This window comes from Panthera pardus, unplaced genomic scaffold, assembly GCF_024362965.1.
Source record: "Panthera pardus isolate Hobbes unplaced genomic scaffold, ASM2436296v1 HiC_scaffold_27, whole genome shotgun sequence".
Classification (NCBI taxonomy): domain Eukaryota; kingdom Metazoa; phylum Chordata; class Mammalia; order Carnivora; family Felidae; genus Panthera; species Panthera pardus.
The window spans coordinates 44,758,974-44,776,107 of NW_026526843.1; the positions used below are offsets into that span (position 1 = coordinate 44,758,974).

The following is a 17,134-nucleotide window of genomic DNA, read 5'->3' on the forward strand; positions in this document are numbered from 1 at the left end:
ATTTGCATTTCTTGGTGGCAAAGGCTGTCCAAGAAACTAATGTTTAGTTCTCAACTTACATTTTAAAGATGAAGAAGTGAAAAAAAAAGATGAAGAAGTGTTTTTTCAATATCTGCGGCCTTGCACCTCATTCATCCATTCAGTAAAGGAACATTCAGTTGACTAAGTGCTCAGTTTTTTTACACTGTAGAATTTTAGATAGTAAATGAGGGTGTTATGGCAAGTATTAATAGTATTAATCAATAATGCCCCTTGATGCTGAAATCATATTATTGCCTTAATCAAAGAACGTAAAGAATGTCAGTTTCAGGGGAAAGAAGAGATGTCTTCATTAGTTACTTTTTATCACAATCACAGAATAATCACAAATGTCTAAGGAGGTACAACTTAACAAAAAGTCATAAGGCATTACCAATCAGTTGTTTCTGTGGCTGGTAAAATGAAGATAACACATAATGATTTTATTATCTTTTGCTTCTGACAAGATTTGATATGGTCACTTTTGTAGAAAGTCTGACGTCTGAATATGGAATGATTCTTTGCATTGCCTAATATATTCAACAACCATCTACGAACTTCCACTTCCCTTGACCAACTCCCTCAGAGAACAAAGAAGCTTTTCTCTTCCCAATATATACTTATAGCGTTTGTGTCGATCAGGTTTCTTGAGTTCTGGCTGTTTTGTGAATGTATATATTCCTGTTAGCCTCCCAACACCTTGGAAGATTTTTTTTTTATAGTAGTTTTTATAGAAATGGATAAGCTGATTCTAAAGTTTATATGTAAAAGCAAAAATAAAAATAACCAAAATAACTGAAAAATAACAAAGTTTAAGGATTCACACTGTCTGATTTCAAGACATTATAAAGCTACAGTAATCAAGACAGTGTGGCACTGCAATCAAGGTATACAAGTAGATCAATGAAACAGAATAAAGAGTCCAGAAACAGATCCATATATTGAAGGACAACTGATTTTTTGACAAAGAGGCAAAGACAACTCAAAAGAGAAAGAAGTCTTTTAGGCAAGTGATGCTGCAACAATTAGGTATCACTATGCCAAAATAAAGAACTTTATCCTATAACTTGGACCATACACAAAATCTCAAAATGGATCAGACCTAAATGTGAAAACTAAACTGTGAAGCTTTTAGAATATAGGATAAAATCTTTGTGATCCTGGTTAGGCAATGATTTCTCCTATATAACAGCAAAATACAACTGGTAAAAAAATGTTCTTTATCAAAATTTAAAACTTCTATTCCTCAAAAGACACTCAAAAAATTTATTTATTTTGAGAGAGAAAGCACAAGTGGGGAAGGGGCAGAGAGACAGAGAGAGAGAGAGAATCCCAAGCAGGTTCTGCACCATCAGCGCAGAGTCTGATGCGGGGCTCAAACTCACGAACCAGGAGATCATGACCTGAGCTGAAGTAGGACACTTTAATAGACTGAGACCCCAAGGGTTAATATCAAAAGACATTTTTAACAGTGAAAAAACAATCCATAGGCTGGGAAAAACTATTTGTTAAACATATATCTGTTAATAGACTTGTATTCAGTATATATAAAAACAACTCTTACAAATCAACACCAATAAAAATGAACCACCCAGTTAAAAAAAAAGCAAAAGATTTACATAAACTTCACCTAATACATATAGATGACAAATATACATATGAAAAGATGTTCCACACCACTGTCAATAGAGAAATGTAAATTAGAACTACAAATAAGAAAGAAAACACAGGCAGGAAAGTCTTGGGTCTTTCTCCTTATTTTTGCAAGGAAAGCAAAAATAAACTAATGGGACTATATCAAACAAAAGCTTTTGCACAGCACAGGAGACCATCAACAAAACAAAAAGGCAACCTACTGAATGGGAAAAGACGTTTGCAAATGATATAACCAATAAGGGGTTAATATCCCAAATATATAAAGAACTCATACAATTCAATATTTAAAAAACCCAAAACACAATCCAGTTAAAAAATAGAGGACCTGAATAGACATTTCTCCAAAGAAGACATACAGATGGCCAACATGAAAAGTTGCTCAACAATACTGATCACTGGGGAAATGCAAATCAAAACCACAGTATCAGCTCACACTGGTCAGAATGGCTAGTATCAAAAAGGAGTAATAACATGTTGAGGATATGGATAAAAGGAAACCCTCTTGCACTGTTAATGGGAATGCAAAATAGTACAGTCACTATAGAAAACAGTATGGAGGTTTCTCAAAAAATTGAAAATAGAACTATCATACAATCCAGCAATTCCACTTCTGGGTATTTATATGAGGAAAATGACAACACTAATTCAAAAAGATATATGCACATCTATGTTCATTGCAGCATTCTTTAAAATAACCATGATATGAAAGTAATCTAAGCGTCCATCAATAGATGAATAAAAATGTGATATATATATATACACAATGGAATATTACTCAGTCATACAAAAGAATGAAATCTTTCCAATCATGACACCATGCATAGATGGACCTAGAGAGTATTTTGTTAAGTGAAATAAGTCAGAGAAAGTCAAGTACTGTACGATTTCACTTATATGTGGAACGTAAAAAACAAATGAACAAACAAAACAGAAACAGACAAATAGATACAGAGAATAATCTGGTAGTTGCCAGAGGAGAGGGGGATAGAAAGAGAGTGGGGAAAACAGGGGAAGGGTATTAAAAGGTACAAACTTCCAGTTATAAAATAAGACACAAGGATATAAAGCACAGCATAGAGAATATAGCTAATAACATGTAACAACTTATATGGTGACAGATGATAGCTGGATTTACTATGGTGATCACTTTGTAACATATATAAATGTTGAATCACTATATCATATACCTAAAACTAGTATAATATTGTATGCCAACTATGCTTAAATTAAGAAAAAAAAAACTACAATGAGGGGCACCTGAGTGGCTCACTTGGTTAAGCATCTGATTCTTGATTTCGGCTCAAGTCATGATCTCACAGTTTCGTGAGTTTGAGCCCCATGTCAGGCTCTGTGCTGACACTGTGGAGCCTGGTTGTGATTCTCTCGCTCAGTCTGCCCCTCCCCTGCTTGCACTGTTTCTCTCACAATAAATAAATTTAAAAAAAAATAAAGAAAACTACAATGAGATACAGGTAAAATTAAAAAGACCAACCATACCAAGTGTTAAAAACTATGTGGGAGGAATCAGAACCCTCACACACTGCTGCAGGAGTGTAAAATAAAACAGAACAACCACTTTGGAAAATGTAAAAGTTAAATGTATATACCTACTATATGATCTAGCCACTCCACTCCTAGGTATTTATTTACCCAAGAGAAAAGCAAAACACATGTTCATAAAAACAGTGTGTACAAATGCTCACAGCAGCTTTACTTGTAATAGCCCAAATCTGGAAACCACTTAAATCTCTATCAACAGGTAAATGGATAAACGGTGATATAGCCATATAGTAGACTCGTGGCAATAAAAATCAATGAACTACTGATACACATAGTAACATGCATGGGTCTCAAGTCATTATGCTGAAAGAAGCCACACACCCCTGCTCCCCCCTAAAAAAACACATGCTGTATGGTTTCATTTATATAAAATTACAGAAAATGAAAACAATTCTATATTGTCAAAAGAAGGATCACTGGTTGCCTGGAGGCAGGGAGATATAGGGAAAGTTGGGAGGGACTAAAGCGGCATAAAGAAACTCTGGAGGGGTGGATGATGGATATGTTCACTATCTTGACTGTGGTGATAGTTTCACATGTGTATATGTATATCAAAATATATTAAATTGTATACTTTAAATATGTATGGATTAATGTAATGGATTATGTACCTCAATAAAGCTATAAATAAGAATCTTGTGGCAGATCTGCATAATACTAAATTGGAAAGATAATTATAAAGACAATGAGGCAAGCTGCAGAATACTACACTCTTGCTTCTGCAAAAAACATGTGTGCATGTTATTAAAGACGATATACAATGGGGGCACCTGGGTGGCTCAGATGGTTAAGTATCCAACTCTTGATTTCAGCTCAGGTGATGATTTCTTGGTTTTGCGAGTTCAAGCCCCACTTTGGGCTCTTCATGCTGACCATGCAGAGCCTGCTAGGGATTATCCCTCTCTCTCTGCCCCTCCTCTGCTCACACTCTGTCTCTCTCAAAATAAATAAATAAACTTTAGAAAAAAGAGGATATGCGATGAAATATTAGGGCACTATGCACTAAATGTTAACACAGAAGAAACATTAAGTGATTCAAAAATGTTATAGAAGCATATTTATTGATATGGAAAGATGCTCACAATTTACAGTTAGTGAGAGAAAAAGTAACAGCTTTTACAGTATGATCTTGTTTTAGTTTCTTAACTATTTAAAAATCTAAAAGCATATAATCTAATATTTTCACATGCTGAGACATTTTCTTCAGCTTACACCAGTGGTTGTTAAATGCCTACCATAAGTTATCTGATGCAGGTAGAATAAGGGAAAAACGGTAATTTCTCTTACATTAAACAGCCTATAGCAACTCCTCCCTTCTTTACATGTTGAGTGCACATTCAGCAATGAATGTGTATGTGTACAGATATATGTGAGTGCTGTTAGTTATCTTTTTGTGTATATATGCCTTATTTCTGCAAACTAGATTACAAATTCAATGATGTTTTCTTTTTTTGCCATTTGAAGCCACAAACATATTTAAACAAATACTAATGAAGAACTTAGTGTACTTATGAATTGGTTCACTATCTTCAGTAAAATGTTAAAAAGTTCCCCATCTACACAAGACAAAAATCAACAGATGTTTTCAGCATATGATATAATATTCATTTGGTATCTCAAAAATGGTATAGCTCAAAACTAGAGACTGTCACAGGTAATATCATGTTAAATATGTAATTTATAACGTACACACTGTAATAATCAAAACATTATGCAAGGGCCTATAGGGACAGCCTTTTAGAGTCTGAAGATTGTTCAGTGTTCACTTTTATTTCTGGCTCATTTTACATTGTTTCAATAATTCCTTTAACCTCACGGAAAATGGCCATCAGTGTATTATAATTCATGTGATCAACAACTACAATTGAGCCCTTTCTGATATGCTCCTTTATGTTAATAAATATGGCCACAGCACTAACGAGATTGGCTTTTGCCTCCTTCTGGTTAAAGATGAGTTTTAATGCTGCTAATGTCTTTGTATTGATCATGTCTCTGGCTGCAGTTGGATTTTCAGACATATTCAAAAGTACTTTTAAAACAAGATTTCTGGTTTTACGATTTCCCAGGGACAGCAAGTGGAAAAGTTCTGAAAAGTAATTGGCAACAATGTGGTGATGGTCAGAATCAGTAGTCAGTTGTCCTAGTATCTTTAATCCAGATTGTTGTCCAGGTGAATTCAAGGGAAAAGACATGGTTTCCTTACACATATGCTTAACATGTAATTCAAACTTGCGTTGTCTCTCACCCCCAGAAGGAGGATTCAGAGTAATTACAGCCTTTTTTCTGATTTCAGAGGAAGGAAAACTGAGCAAGCTTTCAATAAGCGTCACTACACCCACCTCATTAATAAACTCTTGGGCAAAGGGATGAACCTTAATGATCCCCATTGCAATTTGAGCTATTTTATGAATGAGAGGATCAGTAGTTGACTTAAGTAAGGTAACAAGTCTTTGAAATTCTTCAGAATCCATATAGCATTCCATTTTGCAAGGGCAAGCAAATGGCTTAATCCCATTCAGTTCCCTAATCCTGATTTGGCGTCTAATCTCCTCTATGGTCTGGATGCAAGGGTCAGAACCGAATGGATACTCAGGGACAGGCTGTGAGCATGAAGTAGTGCTCCTAGAAGGGCATGTTGTTGCCACAGGTAAAGAATGGGTATTTTCCTCGGCTGAGGCCAGGACAATATATGAAGGAGGCTTTGTCTCAAATGGGACTTGGGATCTAAATCCTAACACTACTGGAGTTACAGCAGGGGCTTTGGGCCAGATAGTTACCTCAGACCAGTCCTTGGGCCTATTTTTTTCATTAATTTCATCCACAGGCTGGGGCCTAACTATCCTGCTCACAGGTCTAGGATTAGGGTCATAACTAGTTTCATCTCCATCCCAAAACCAGTTCCCAATAACATTTTCTTCCTCTTCCTCCTCAGCCCCTGGCCTAGTTTTGCAGCTGGCCCCGGCCACAGATTCCAACTTTTCAGCATAGGACAGAGGATCAATACCAGCTTTACCTTCATCCTTAGCACTAGAATGATTATTGGCCTCTTCCCCACTCCAAAACCAGGAACCAACATTGGCTTCTTCTGCACTCCAAAACCAGGTATCAATACCAGCCTTATGTTTACAGGTGGACCCAGACTCAGAATTAGCCTCAGCCACAGAACAAATCCCAGATACTTTAGTGGCCTCATCTTCAGCTTTGGGACTAAAATATGCCAGGCCTCTTTCCTTTATCTCAGGAACACTCCTGTTCTTAGACCTTGCCTTCATCGCTGCTGTTGCATCAGCTTGAGACCCTGCCTTGGCTACTGCTTTGTCCTGGGTCTTAGCTACAGGTCTGACTATGCCAGTAGTCTCCCTCTTTGCTTCAGCTTGCACACCAGCCCTTTTTTGAGCTTTGCCTTTGTTTCTAGTCTCATTCTTAGCCCTAGTCATGGTTAAAGATCAGTTATATAGATAGCTCTATACAGTCTTGGCCTTGGTTTTCAATCTGTCCCAGGTCAATGTCTTAACACTCTTTCGCTGGATCAGACATAAACTTTGTGGCAAAAGTCAGTCGTCAGCTCAGCCGTCACACAGTCCCCTTTCCAAACACAGAACCTCTGTCAACAATACAGAGAAAAGACAGAGGCACTTAGTCTGAGGGAAGATGATAGTTCCTGAGTGCAGACCTGTTGAAGGTGATGATCTGCCACTACAAGGCCACTACAGCCACCACTGGAGATGGACCTGAGGTGGAAGAAGAAAACAAGCTTTAAGTCTCTTCCAACTGTGCTTCACTATGCAGAGAGCCACACATGATATGAGAGAATAGAAATGGATTGTGAGGTAGAATAGTAGAAAACTCTATTCCCTCATTTTATCCCTTCCACACTCCCACACTAATGCCCAACAATATCCTACCCAAGCACTAACGCACTCTTTTCTCTACATCACATAGGAGCAGGGATGATGGAAAAGTTTGCTGAAAGTGAAAGAGGCTAAGAAACATCCCGGCCCTTGGGTATACTATATGCTACAGGTCTATCCAGGTAGGTCTCACACCAACCTGTACTGATCTGGTGCGATTTCCTCCTCCTTCCTTACTTCTAGGATCAAAAAGCCCTACAGCCAATTCACAGGCAGACTTTTGGACAAAAATACAGGAGAGTTGGAATTCTGAGCATTTGGTAGACAGACATTTACTCTGGATTGTAAACCAAGTGTCTGTCTTTCCAAATCTAGAACTTTGGTTATATAACATTTCTGGTCTCTTTGGTCCTCCTCATGGCTTCCTACTCCATTTCCTGGGTATCTATCAATTACCCTGTAGGCACAATACTGGCTTAATTTATCCTCATTTTCTATACCCAAATGCGAGGGTAGAGGTTATCTGTAAAGTTGGAAGATAATGGCTCCAAGATATGTTTTAGGCTTGCCAATAGCCTATTTACATCCCCAATCAATACGCATGCTCATGCTCACACTCACCTTGAATCCAAATGAATAGTTTGCGTCTTTTTTTCTTAATTCAAAGTGAACAACTATCTACATATTTCTACAGGAACCTATAAAGGAACAAACTTAAGAATAGATAAAAAGACAAAAGAGAGAAACCAGAAGAGATTGAGCTAGGCCAACAGCCATCACAAGCATTATAATACAGACTTTTGTTTATTTAAGGCCATGCTAAATGTCTCCCACCTGTCTGCTCCTACCAAATGATTCCACATCAATTCCCCCCAAGACCTGAAACTTGTCTAATTATACTTCCTTCTAATTTTCAATTTGGTTATTTTCCCAGCAGAGACTACACCTCTTTTCCTGAACAAAATATGAGATGCAACAGTAGATAGTGAGCAACTGTATTTTGAAAGCAGTCAGTGAAGATAACAGGACTATTATTTTAATACCATCTTTGCATGCCCCTACCCTTCCACTTTCCCCATGCAAACATATATCCTACCTCACTGCCACCTATTTCAGCCAGCCCACACAGCAGGGGTCCTCAGGAAATTCTATCCTTTCCACCAAAGAACAGTTCTTTAGCTGGAGAAGAGTCACACCCTGCAAAAACAAAGAGGAACATTCAGCAAAACACCAAGAGAATATGTTGACAATCGTAGGAAAATATCAGGTTAATAAGACAGATACCCAGAATTCAGGTCCTGACACTACCTTTTGAAGAATCAGGAAATAAGTAAATAAATGACATAGGCTCTAAAATGACCCTTCAGAAAATACTCCCCTCTATTCTGACCCACCATTCCCACACCTCAACATATTAAGTGGGCTGGGATGTTGAGAAAAATGATCCTGAAGGAGAAAGGTGGATTAATACCACACTATTTTTTTACACCACACTATTTCTTTAGAAAGACCCTTAAAGGTGTTAATTTTAAGGTGATCTACTCCTTACTCTGTCATTTCCTTGCATTTAATTGACTGCAAGATATAAACATGGAAGGCAATAAACCTGCTGTATTAAGAGGTGGTTAAATATTTCATTTTGATGTCTTCATAATCTACCCACTCAACTGTCCTCTTGCTAAATGTGCCAGATCTACCCTGCAAAGATTTTGGCATCAATCAAGCGCCTATGAGAAGGGACAGCACCCAGGGTCCGGGGGCCCAACAGACCCCTTTACAGAATCAAGACCTGGAATAGCAGACGCCACCGGCCCACCACATCCGCCAATTGAGCACAGAGCTCCTAAGCCCCATCCCCGCTCTCGCCCCGGCGGCCTCCCCGGGTGCCTCCCACCCCAGCTCCCGCTCCGCCATTTCTTCCGCAGCAGGCTCCCCCCACAGCTCTCTCCCGGCACAGCACCGTCGAGGGCGGGTCATGGGCGCCTGGAAAGCTGGCTGCGGAATGGCTGGCGCAGTTCGCCTCCACAGGATCCGAGGGAGCCTCTCCCGCCAGCCCCCATGCCCTGGGCCCGGCCCGCACCGGTCACTGCCTCTCCTCGCCAGGGGTCCCGCGGCGCTGCGCACCTCTGTCACGGACAGGGTACGACCGGGTCGCCTCCCCCTTGCCAGGCTGCCAGAGGCTGGGGTCCGGGCAGGCTGTAAGCCGGGCGACAGTGGGGGTCCCCCCACCCCTCCCCACGACAACCCACTTGCCTTCACAGGCTCAAGGTGCAGGTCGTTGTCCTCCCCCTCTTCTCGGAGCTCCTCACTCGGACTCCCACCACCTAGCGTGCTGTCAGAATCGCAAAAAGGCGTCCCGCCCCCCCGCGCTGCAGCACCAAACTGGGCAGGGGCTGCGCAGGATGCGGCACGAACCGCTCTCAGCAAGGGTGTCGGGAAGGGGGGCGGAGGGATACAGCACGAATGGGCTAGACGCCCCCTCCCTGGCCCACCCTAGTTCCGACCCACGGGGGGCGGGGCCAGGAGGTGCGCCAGCCTAAGGGGCGGGCTCACAGCAGCCCGCCTCTGCAGACCTCCGAGGCGACCACCCCCTCATTGCTGGCACCGCAATAAAAGGGACCTGGGAACGACTGGCAGTGGGGGCTAGGATCCCGAGTTCGGGGTGGTGGTGGTGGTGGTGGTAGTGTGCTGCAGACAGCAGCGGATGGATATCAACCGTCCTTCGGTTTGTAAGAATCCTCAGCCTGTTCAGTGTCTGCCCTCCTCCCCCCCCCCCCCCCACCCAATCCCGCCCGCCCGCCTTCCTGGAGGCTGATGGGCTAGGGGCTGTGAGAACAGCAGGATGAGAGGGGAGAGGCGACTTAAGGCCAGACCACCTGGCCCTCCTGGAGTCCTTCTTTCATTGTTTCACGGAGCCCGGAGAGGAGGAAGTGGGAGGGGGCTCTCATGGAGGCCTCACCACTGAGCCTTTTCTAAAGAGAGGCAGACCTGCACCTCTAACCTGAGAAAACCAACCACTGCTCTGTGCCCATCCTTTCTGCCACACTGCTCTGTGCCCACCCTTTCTGCCACACTGCTTCCCACCCCCACCCCTCATTCAAACTGGTAATATGCTTTGCCATTTCGCAGTCCCCACAGTTGCCCAAAAAGGAGGGCCTTTCCCTGTCAGGACTTGCACCGGGTCATAGGATCTTTCCTGTCTGTTGCCCCATGGTCAGGTGTCAGGATAGTCCTGGCTCCTTTTCCACTATCCTATCTATCAAGCCTTCGCTTGTAGTCATGTCCAAGCTCTCATGATCTTTGGCAATGTGGATATGTGGCAGGGATTAGAACCAGCTTGGATCTCAGCCACTTGCCATACACACTTGCCTCGTTTATCCATTAGAGCTGTTAACATATTAAGCTTACTTATTTTTATTCCCCGATACTTCCAAATTCTGCATCATATCTGAGTCTGGTTCTGATGCTTGCTTTGTATTCTCAAACTGTGCTTTTTCTTGCCTTTTAGCATGGCTTATAATTTTGTGTTGAAAGCTGGATATTATGCATTAGGTGATAGGAACTGAAGTGAACAGTCCTTTAGTGAGAAGTTTTAAAGTTAAGCTGGTTAGCAGTTGGGCTGTGGGTAGTTTGCTGTAGCTTTAAGTGCTATGGTCTTCAAATTCGTCTAGTGTCTTTATTTTTATCTCCCCTCTAAACTCTGGGCTTCCCTAATTACTCCTTGCAGAGACTCTACATCTTGCAGCTCTTTTAACTATACTCTACTCTTATGACAATGGAGGCTTGTTAGCAATTTGACAATGTGTGGAGGAGAGCAAGTGTTCTATAATCTTATGATTAAATTCCAGTGTTTTGTGGACCTGTGTCCCTAAGCTATGACCTTCACAAGTGTTTCTTAGTGTCTTTGTCTTCCTTATGTGAGAACGGAAGTCTAGAATGGACTCAATAGGTGGAATGCCTTTCCTTCAGCTGGGATAAAGCTCAGGGAAAGGCTTTTCCACTGGAAAGTAGACCTTTATCTTGGAGAAGGTTCTGGGTCTATTTCCCCCTCCTAGAGCCATGTGGTGATCTTTCTGAAATGTTTACTTGTGAGAACCTGCTGGACTTCCTAGAGGTAAAGCCCACTAAATTTCTAAGCCAGCATGTCCCCATGGGGTTTCTTACTCTCAAACTATTCCACACTCATTACCTAGAAATTTGTCAAAATTACTATTTTTATGTTTATGTTTCTAGCAGTTTCTGCTCTAAGTAGAGAGAGAGGCTGTGACTCTCCAGATTTGTCTTTTCTCCAGAATTTGGGGTGATTATTTGCCCTGTGACCTCAGTTCTTTGATGGGTCTAAGATAAATCATTGCTTCTCAGTTTGTTCAGCTTTTTTTTTTCTGTTTAGAAATACAGGAAGAATGACTTCTAAACTCTTTACATGTCCTAACTGAATCTGGAAATACGGCTTATGGATTTTAATGGGGTAGCTAAAGACCAGTGAACACAGTGTTTTTCCTCTTCCTTTCAGCTATATATTAGATCTGGGAATTAAGTTGCCCTTGAAAACCAAGCTGCTCCATAAATATTGGCTCTTTTCCCTCCCAGGTATAGAATATTTGTGTGGCTCCCTGAATCTGGCATCTCAGCCCCCAAATTCATAACTTGGGAGTGCCGATTAGAGTTCATACTTCCAGATTCAAAGTTCCTGGTGGTGAGCTCTGAGCAACTGTGACTTAACTCTGGGAGAAAAAAGTCATCTCTGTTACCACCACCACCAAGAAGCAGATTACTATACTACTAGGTGCTTGCTTAGACTAGAATGGCCAGTTTCTGAGTCCTGGAAGCAGGTTCTAAAAGGAGGCTCTACTGGGGCACCTGGGTGGCTCAGTCAGTTAAGCGTCTGACTTCGGCTCAAGTCATGATCTCACAGTTCATGAGTTCAAGTCCCGTGTCAGGCTGGGTGCTGACAGCTCAGAGCCTGGAGCCTGCTTCAGATTCTGCGTCTCCCTCTCTCTGCCCCTTGCCTGCTTACACACACACTATCTCTCAAAAAGTAAATTAAATTATAATTTTATTTTTTAATAAAAAATTTTAAAAAATTTAAAAAACGGAGTCTCTCCTTTGGAACATGGCCAGACTTCAGAGCCAGGCAGTCCAGAACTTGAATAGAGAGTTTTTTACTATTAATTATTTGTGTCACTTTGGAAAAGGTACTTAATGTTTTTATCTGTGTTAATTCATGTCTCAGAAGAGGCTGGTTAAAACTACTTCACAGGATTCTTGTGCACACTAAATTAGGAAGTATCTGATATTCTGAAATACCTGCAGGTTATCAGGTCTTTCTAGTTGCTTTTAAAATTGTGATCTATCCATATTATGAAGTGGGCTGGGGAAAGTAGAAAAGAGTAGATGAGAACTCCATGGTGGCTTTTCGTGGTCATAAATGATAAGAAATTGCCACTGTGCTCTTTGTCTCTGTAACCTCAGTACTTTGTATACTGTGTTGCTTACCATGGCCCTTTACAAAAATAATGTCATTTTTGCATAAGGTATGCCCCCCCTCTCCTTGTAGTCATATAGCACAGGGAGGCTGATCCCTATTCCAGGGGTAAGTCAACTTGCTCCAGGGGTTATCCATCCCCTTGGTACTCTCTGGTTCAGGAAGGGGTGGCGATATAACGGTACTCATTGAGGCATTAGAAGATTGCAAAAGGACTTCTGAGCAAAGTGTCCTCACTCATAAGAAAAGGCCATCAGGAAACAGTCTCCTTAACCCTGGGTTCTCAGGGCCCTCTTGGTTCCCTCCCGGCACTTCAGACCAAAGCGAATACTTTTGTCCCTTGTACTGCAAATGGCACAAAGGAACAATTAAGAAGTCCTGTCCTTGTAAAACATTCCACTTGAGGTGTTGACAGCTAGATGACCCTGAAAGGGCAGGAGGGAATGTTACAAGAAAATAACTATGTTGTTCCCTAATGGGTGACTACACAAAGGAACATTTTTAGAATTAGGTAATGCCCAGAAACGTAGATAACGCACACTACAAGGAATTTGCTAAAAAATATAATGCTACGCTTGTTACAATAAAGTGGCCAGTCTAACACAATGCTGTTGTCTGTGTCCATTTATTTATTTTTTCGCTGATGCTGTTCATCCTTTGGGAACCCCTGGACCTGCTGGGGCTGGACCTCGGCACCAATGTGGCCTGAGTGCAGGGAAAGTGGAGAAGGGCTTGGACTAGGGTGAAGCGCCTGAAAGTGAGTGCTTCCTAAAACTGTGCTTCCTTATCTCATTCTAGTGCTGGCCCTGACTTGGAAGAATGTGTTGAGAGATAGAGATAGAAAGTTAGGGCCTTGAAACTCTCCAGAGAACCTGGGAATTTTTTAAAGATGAGATCCCATTGAAAGTTGCTCTTTTGAAACTGGGCACACAGTAGATGGTCAGTGAGTGATAACAGTTCAGCTGTACTATAAGAAGATACCTTTCTTTCATTCATGACTGGATTGATGACAAATCTGCTCTAATTTTATCCTCAGGCAGCAACATTTTAAGTCAAGTGATATCTGAATGGGCCCTGATATTCATTACTTGAGATAGCCCATAATATTTATCCAGAAAAGGAGCATAAACAAAAGGGCCATGTGAGTAAAAAAATTGATGGATGATCCTGGCCCCTACAAGTCATACCCAAGGGGTGATCAGAACAGAGATAATCATCCTATACTTAGGGACACACACACACACACACACACACACACACACACACACACACACCACACTTACCCTGCCTCTTTCCTGAGATTGAAAACATCCACAGGTGTTAACTGGCTAAGTATCTGCTTCAGGTTGCACATGGGACTTAGGCGGTATCCAGTGAGGCCACAGTATGAAGTTCCCCAAATATAAATGTGGTACTCCCCACAGGAATTCTAGGCTGAGGGAGCTCTAATGAGAAAAAATATACAGAAATTATAGAGAACTTTAAAAATTATTTAAATTGCAGGTGCTTGACACAAAAACACATGCTGATTTTTTCACCCATAATACACTGGAGGTTCTGCCTTCTTCATTTTTAACTTGTTTATATATGATAAATAGGATCAGAGACAGATATTAATCTACCGGTGGCTGCTAAAAATAGAGACGTGTAACATCATTGTTCCAACATCAGTTATTTGACACCAATTACCTGGAGTTAGCACCAGACTCCACAGGTTTAAAGGTGCAGTCCCCAACAATACTGCCCCATTTCAGATCAGATGCCAGTTACGAGTCATGGGAACCACTCATATTTCTGAGTGACCAGTTATAAATTCAGGATTTCCCATGATCTCCTCAGGTTTGATAATTTAGCAGAACAATTCACAGAACTCACTAAAAGTTCTATACCTAGGATTATAGTTTTATTATAAAGAATACACACAGGACAAGGTGTGGAAGGTTCTTAGACACACAGCTTCTATGCCCTCTTCCCATGGATTTAGGCCATATCAACCTCCCTGGATATCAGTGCATTTACCAGTCAGGAAGCCCCACTGATCCCTGAGTTTTCATTGGGGTTTCCGTATGTAGACATGATCCATTAAATCACTGGCCATGTGACTGAACCCAAAATTCAGACCTCCCCTCTTTGAGAGTTCCAGCTGGCCTAAAGTTCCAAATCTAGTCACATGGTTGGTCCTACTGGTGACCAGACCACAATCTGAAGCCAAAAGTCACTTTGTTATTATAACAAAGACACTCCTGTCACTCACTAAATTTCTTAAGTTTTTTGAAGCTCTGTGCCAGAAACCAGGGACAAAGTTTAAATATATTCTTTCTTATGCCACACTATGTTTGAGGTATTCTCGTTTGTCAAATTCTAAAAACACACAGACAATAGAAAACAGAGCTTGAGGGGAAAGACTATAACCTGAATATTGAACCCAATACATGTATTACCAGAATTCTGGAGAGTGGAGGGAAGGGGATAATAACAAAGCAGGCAAGAAGTAAGAGAGGAAGAGGTAGTCCTAGGTCTCAATCTCTGTAATTTTATCTCACATGCCTTCTGCTCAATCCTAGCTTTTAAATGTAAAAAGGTGGGCCTGAGTATTATTATGACGTGATTTCAACTCTATACTGAGTACAAAAAAAAAAGGATATGAGAAGGCTTAGTTAAGAAAACTCATTACTTCCTGGTGACACTTCCTAAACTATCCAGTGGAGGCATGGGGTGGGGGGACATTCAAATAGAAAGAGGTCAAGTATTTACCAAGGGCTGGTACCCAGGATGAGACCAAAGAAACAAGCCTTAAGAAGGGAGCAGAGAACACAGTGCAAGGAAGAAAGCAAAGTGTCTACAGAGGGAATCATGTGAGATCAAGAGTTTCTGTCAGTGATTCCCAGAAAGAACCTCTTCTGAGGCCCAGGACAACAGTGGGAGGGAGGCTCAGATAAAAAAGAAACTTTTGTGTTCCTAGATGGGAAGGAGCTGCTGCCCGGGGCTAAGATCCAAGGATCCTCTTGGGAGAGGAGAAACTTGATGGTTTCCTAATGAGAAATCCCATGTGAAGGGCACAAAGCCTCTAGGTTCCCTCCTCCTGAGTCTGTTCCCTTCCCCATTCCTTAGAGCTTCTCAGATTGGGGTTTATTCTACTCTTGCATCTGTTGGAAGCTGGAACCTTGGAATATAAGGCAGATATATCCCTGCCTCCTTTTCCCCCACCATCCCCCCAAATTTGGTCTGGTCTCAGTCATCCCCAACATTTGGAAGACAGAGTGAATGCCAACTAGGTGAGAGGAAAGGAATGCAGCTCATGGTTCCCATTGTTGAGGAATTTTTTTCCCTCTAACCTTCAAGATTTTTCTAGCTGGAGTAAGAATTAAATTGATGAGACAGATCAAATAAATAAAAATACAATGAAATAAGATTTAAATTCATACATATAGGGAACTCACACAGACAGGAGATTCCAAAGACAGGTAAAATGAGGTAATTTGCCATACCCAACTAAGAAGAAAGGTAGGGATTTGGGACTTCAAAGGGAAGGAAAGCAATTCAAAAAAGAATGAATATTTGGTAACCAAATATGGGAGTACATACACAAACAATAGGACATACAAAGGAATTTTAACAGATAGTTTGCTAAATTCCTCCCTGTCAACTCCTAGTTGACATATACTGTCCTATATGTCATATACTAGTTCATATACTGTGGTTATCTATGGAAGTAGTTGTCTTCCTGCAGCAGGTCCTCAACCTAAATTTTCCTCAGGCAATTAGTGGAGAAGGTCAAAGTTTCCTCCTGAGCCTTTTGGGCAATTGTTTTCAGTTCCAAATAATCTGCATGCCGAAATGGCATATTTTGGGGCAGCCTGCCCTAGTTCCCAATACCATTGTCACAATCCAGCACCTCAGGAGTTCAGGAATTGTCACCTCACCGTTTCCTTTCTCTGGTCTCCCCTGAAGCCAACTCCCTCCTTGTGTCCACCTCCCTTACTCGACACACAGTAACAAAGCCACACACAGCTGGGCTGGGCGGGGAGCCTGGGAGTGAGGGAGGGGTGTTCAGAAGGCAGAAGCAGAGACCCAGTAAGGTCCGAGGCACTTCTTGCACCAGGACTTATTCTCAGCCACCACATCCCATGGATGCCATTTCCCAGCCTCGCACCCACCTCCTCCAACAGCAACCGCTGCTTCTCTCCACGTTTGTCTCCTGCAGGATGACTTCCTGCCTCTTGAGCTCCTGGGCAAAAGACTGACCCCGGCTAAGACGCTGGCAATAGGCTGAGGGGTTGTGCCCTCTACCAACAAATGCTGTAATTGCGCTCGCCTGAGAGATCCGTTTTCAGGTTAGTGCAGCACGGAGAGACACCCACCCACTCAGCCCAATATTCTACCACTCCTCCCACGGCCGTCTGTTAGTCGTCAGGTGTATATCCTTCCTGTCCGCTTTCAGTACAACACACCTCTGTGCTTGCGCAAGAGAGAGCATGGTCACGTGACCCACCACCAGCTTCACGTGACCGTGTAGACTGTGTAGTCGGCCGTATCCCTGCATCATGGATGGCAGAATCTTCTG

At 41.9% G+C, this 17,134-nt stretch overlaps 1 protein-coding gene across 5 annotated transcripts; it reads right to left on the bottom strand.

Moving 5' to 3' along the window:
• Positions 1-4,276: 4,276 nt before the first annotated feature.
• On the bottom strand, positions 4,277-17,009 carry GPRASP3 (G protein-coupled receptor associated sorting protein family member 3). 5 transcript variants are annotated; one of them, XM_019438522.2, is made up of 5 exons: positions 16,728-17,009; positions 13,854-14,015; positions 8,182-8,282; positions 7,707-7,783; positions 4,277-6,965 (listed from the first exon to the last, which is right to left on the bottom strand). In XM_019438522.2, exon 5 carries the CDS (start codon positions 6,669-6,671, stop codon positions 5,019-5,021), a length of 1,653 nt encoding a protein of 550 aa, XP_019294067.2. In that variant the 5' UTR covers positions 6,672-6,965; positions 7,707-7,783; positions 8,182-8,282; positions 13,854-14,015; positions 16,728-17,009; the 3' UTR covers positions 4,277-5,018. The 5 variants fall into 5 exon arrangements, with proteins under 5 accessions (XP_019294067.2, XP_019294066.2, XP_019294070.2 ...); XM_019438521.2 differs by having other exon boundaries at positions 7,707-7,798; XM_019438525.2 differs by lacking the exon at positions 7,707-7,783.
• Between the last annotated feature and the right edge of the window lie 125 nt (positions 17,010-17,134).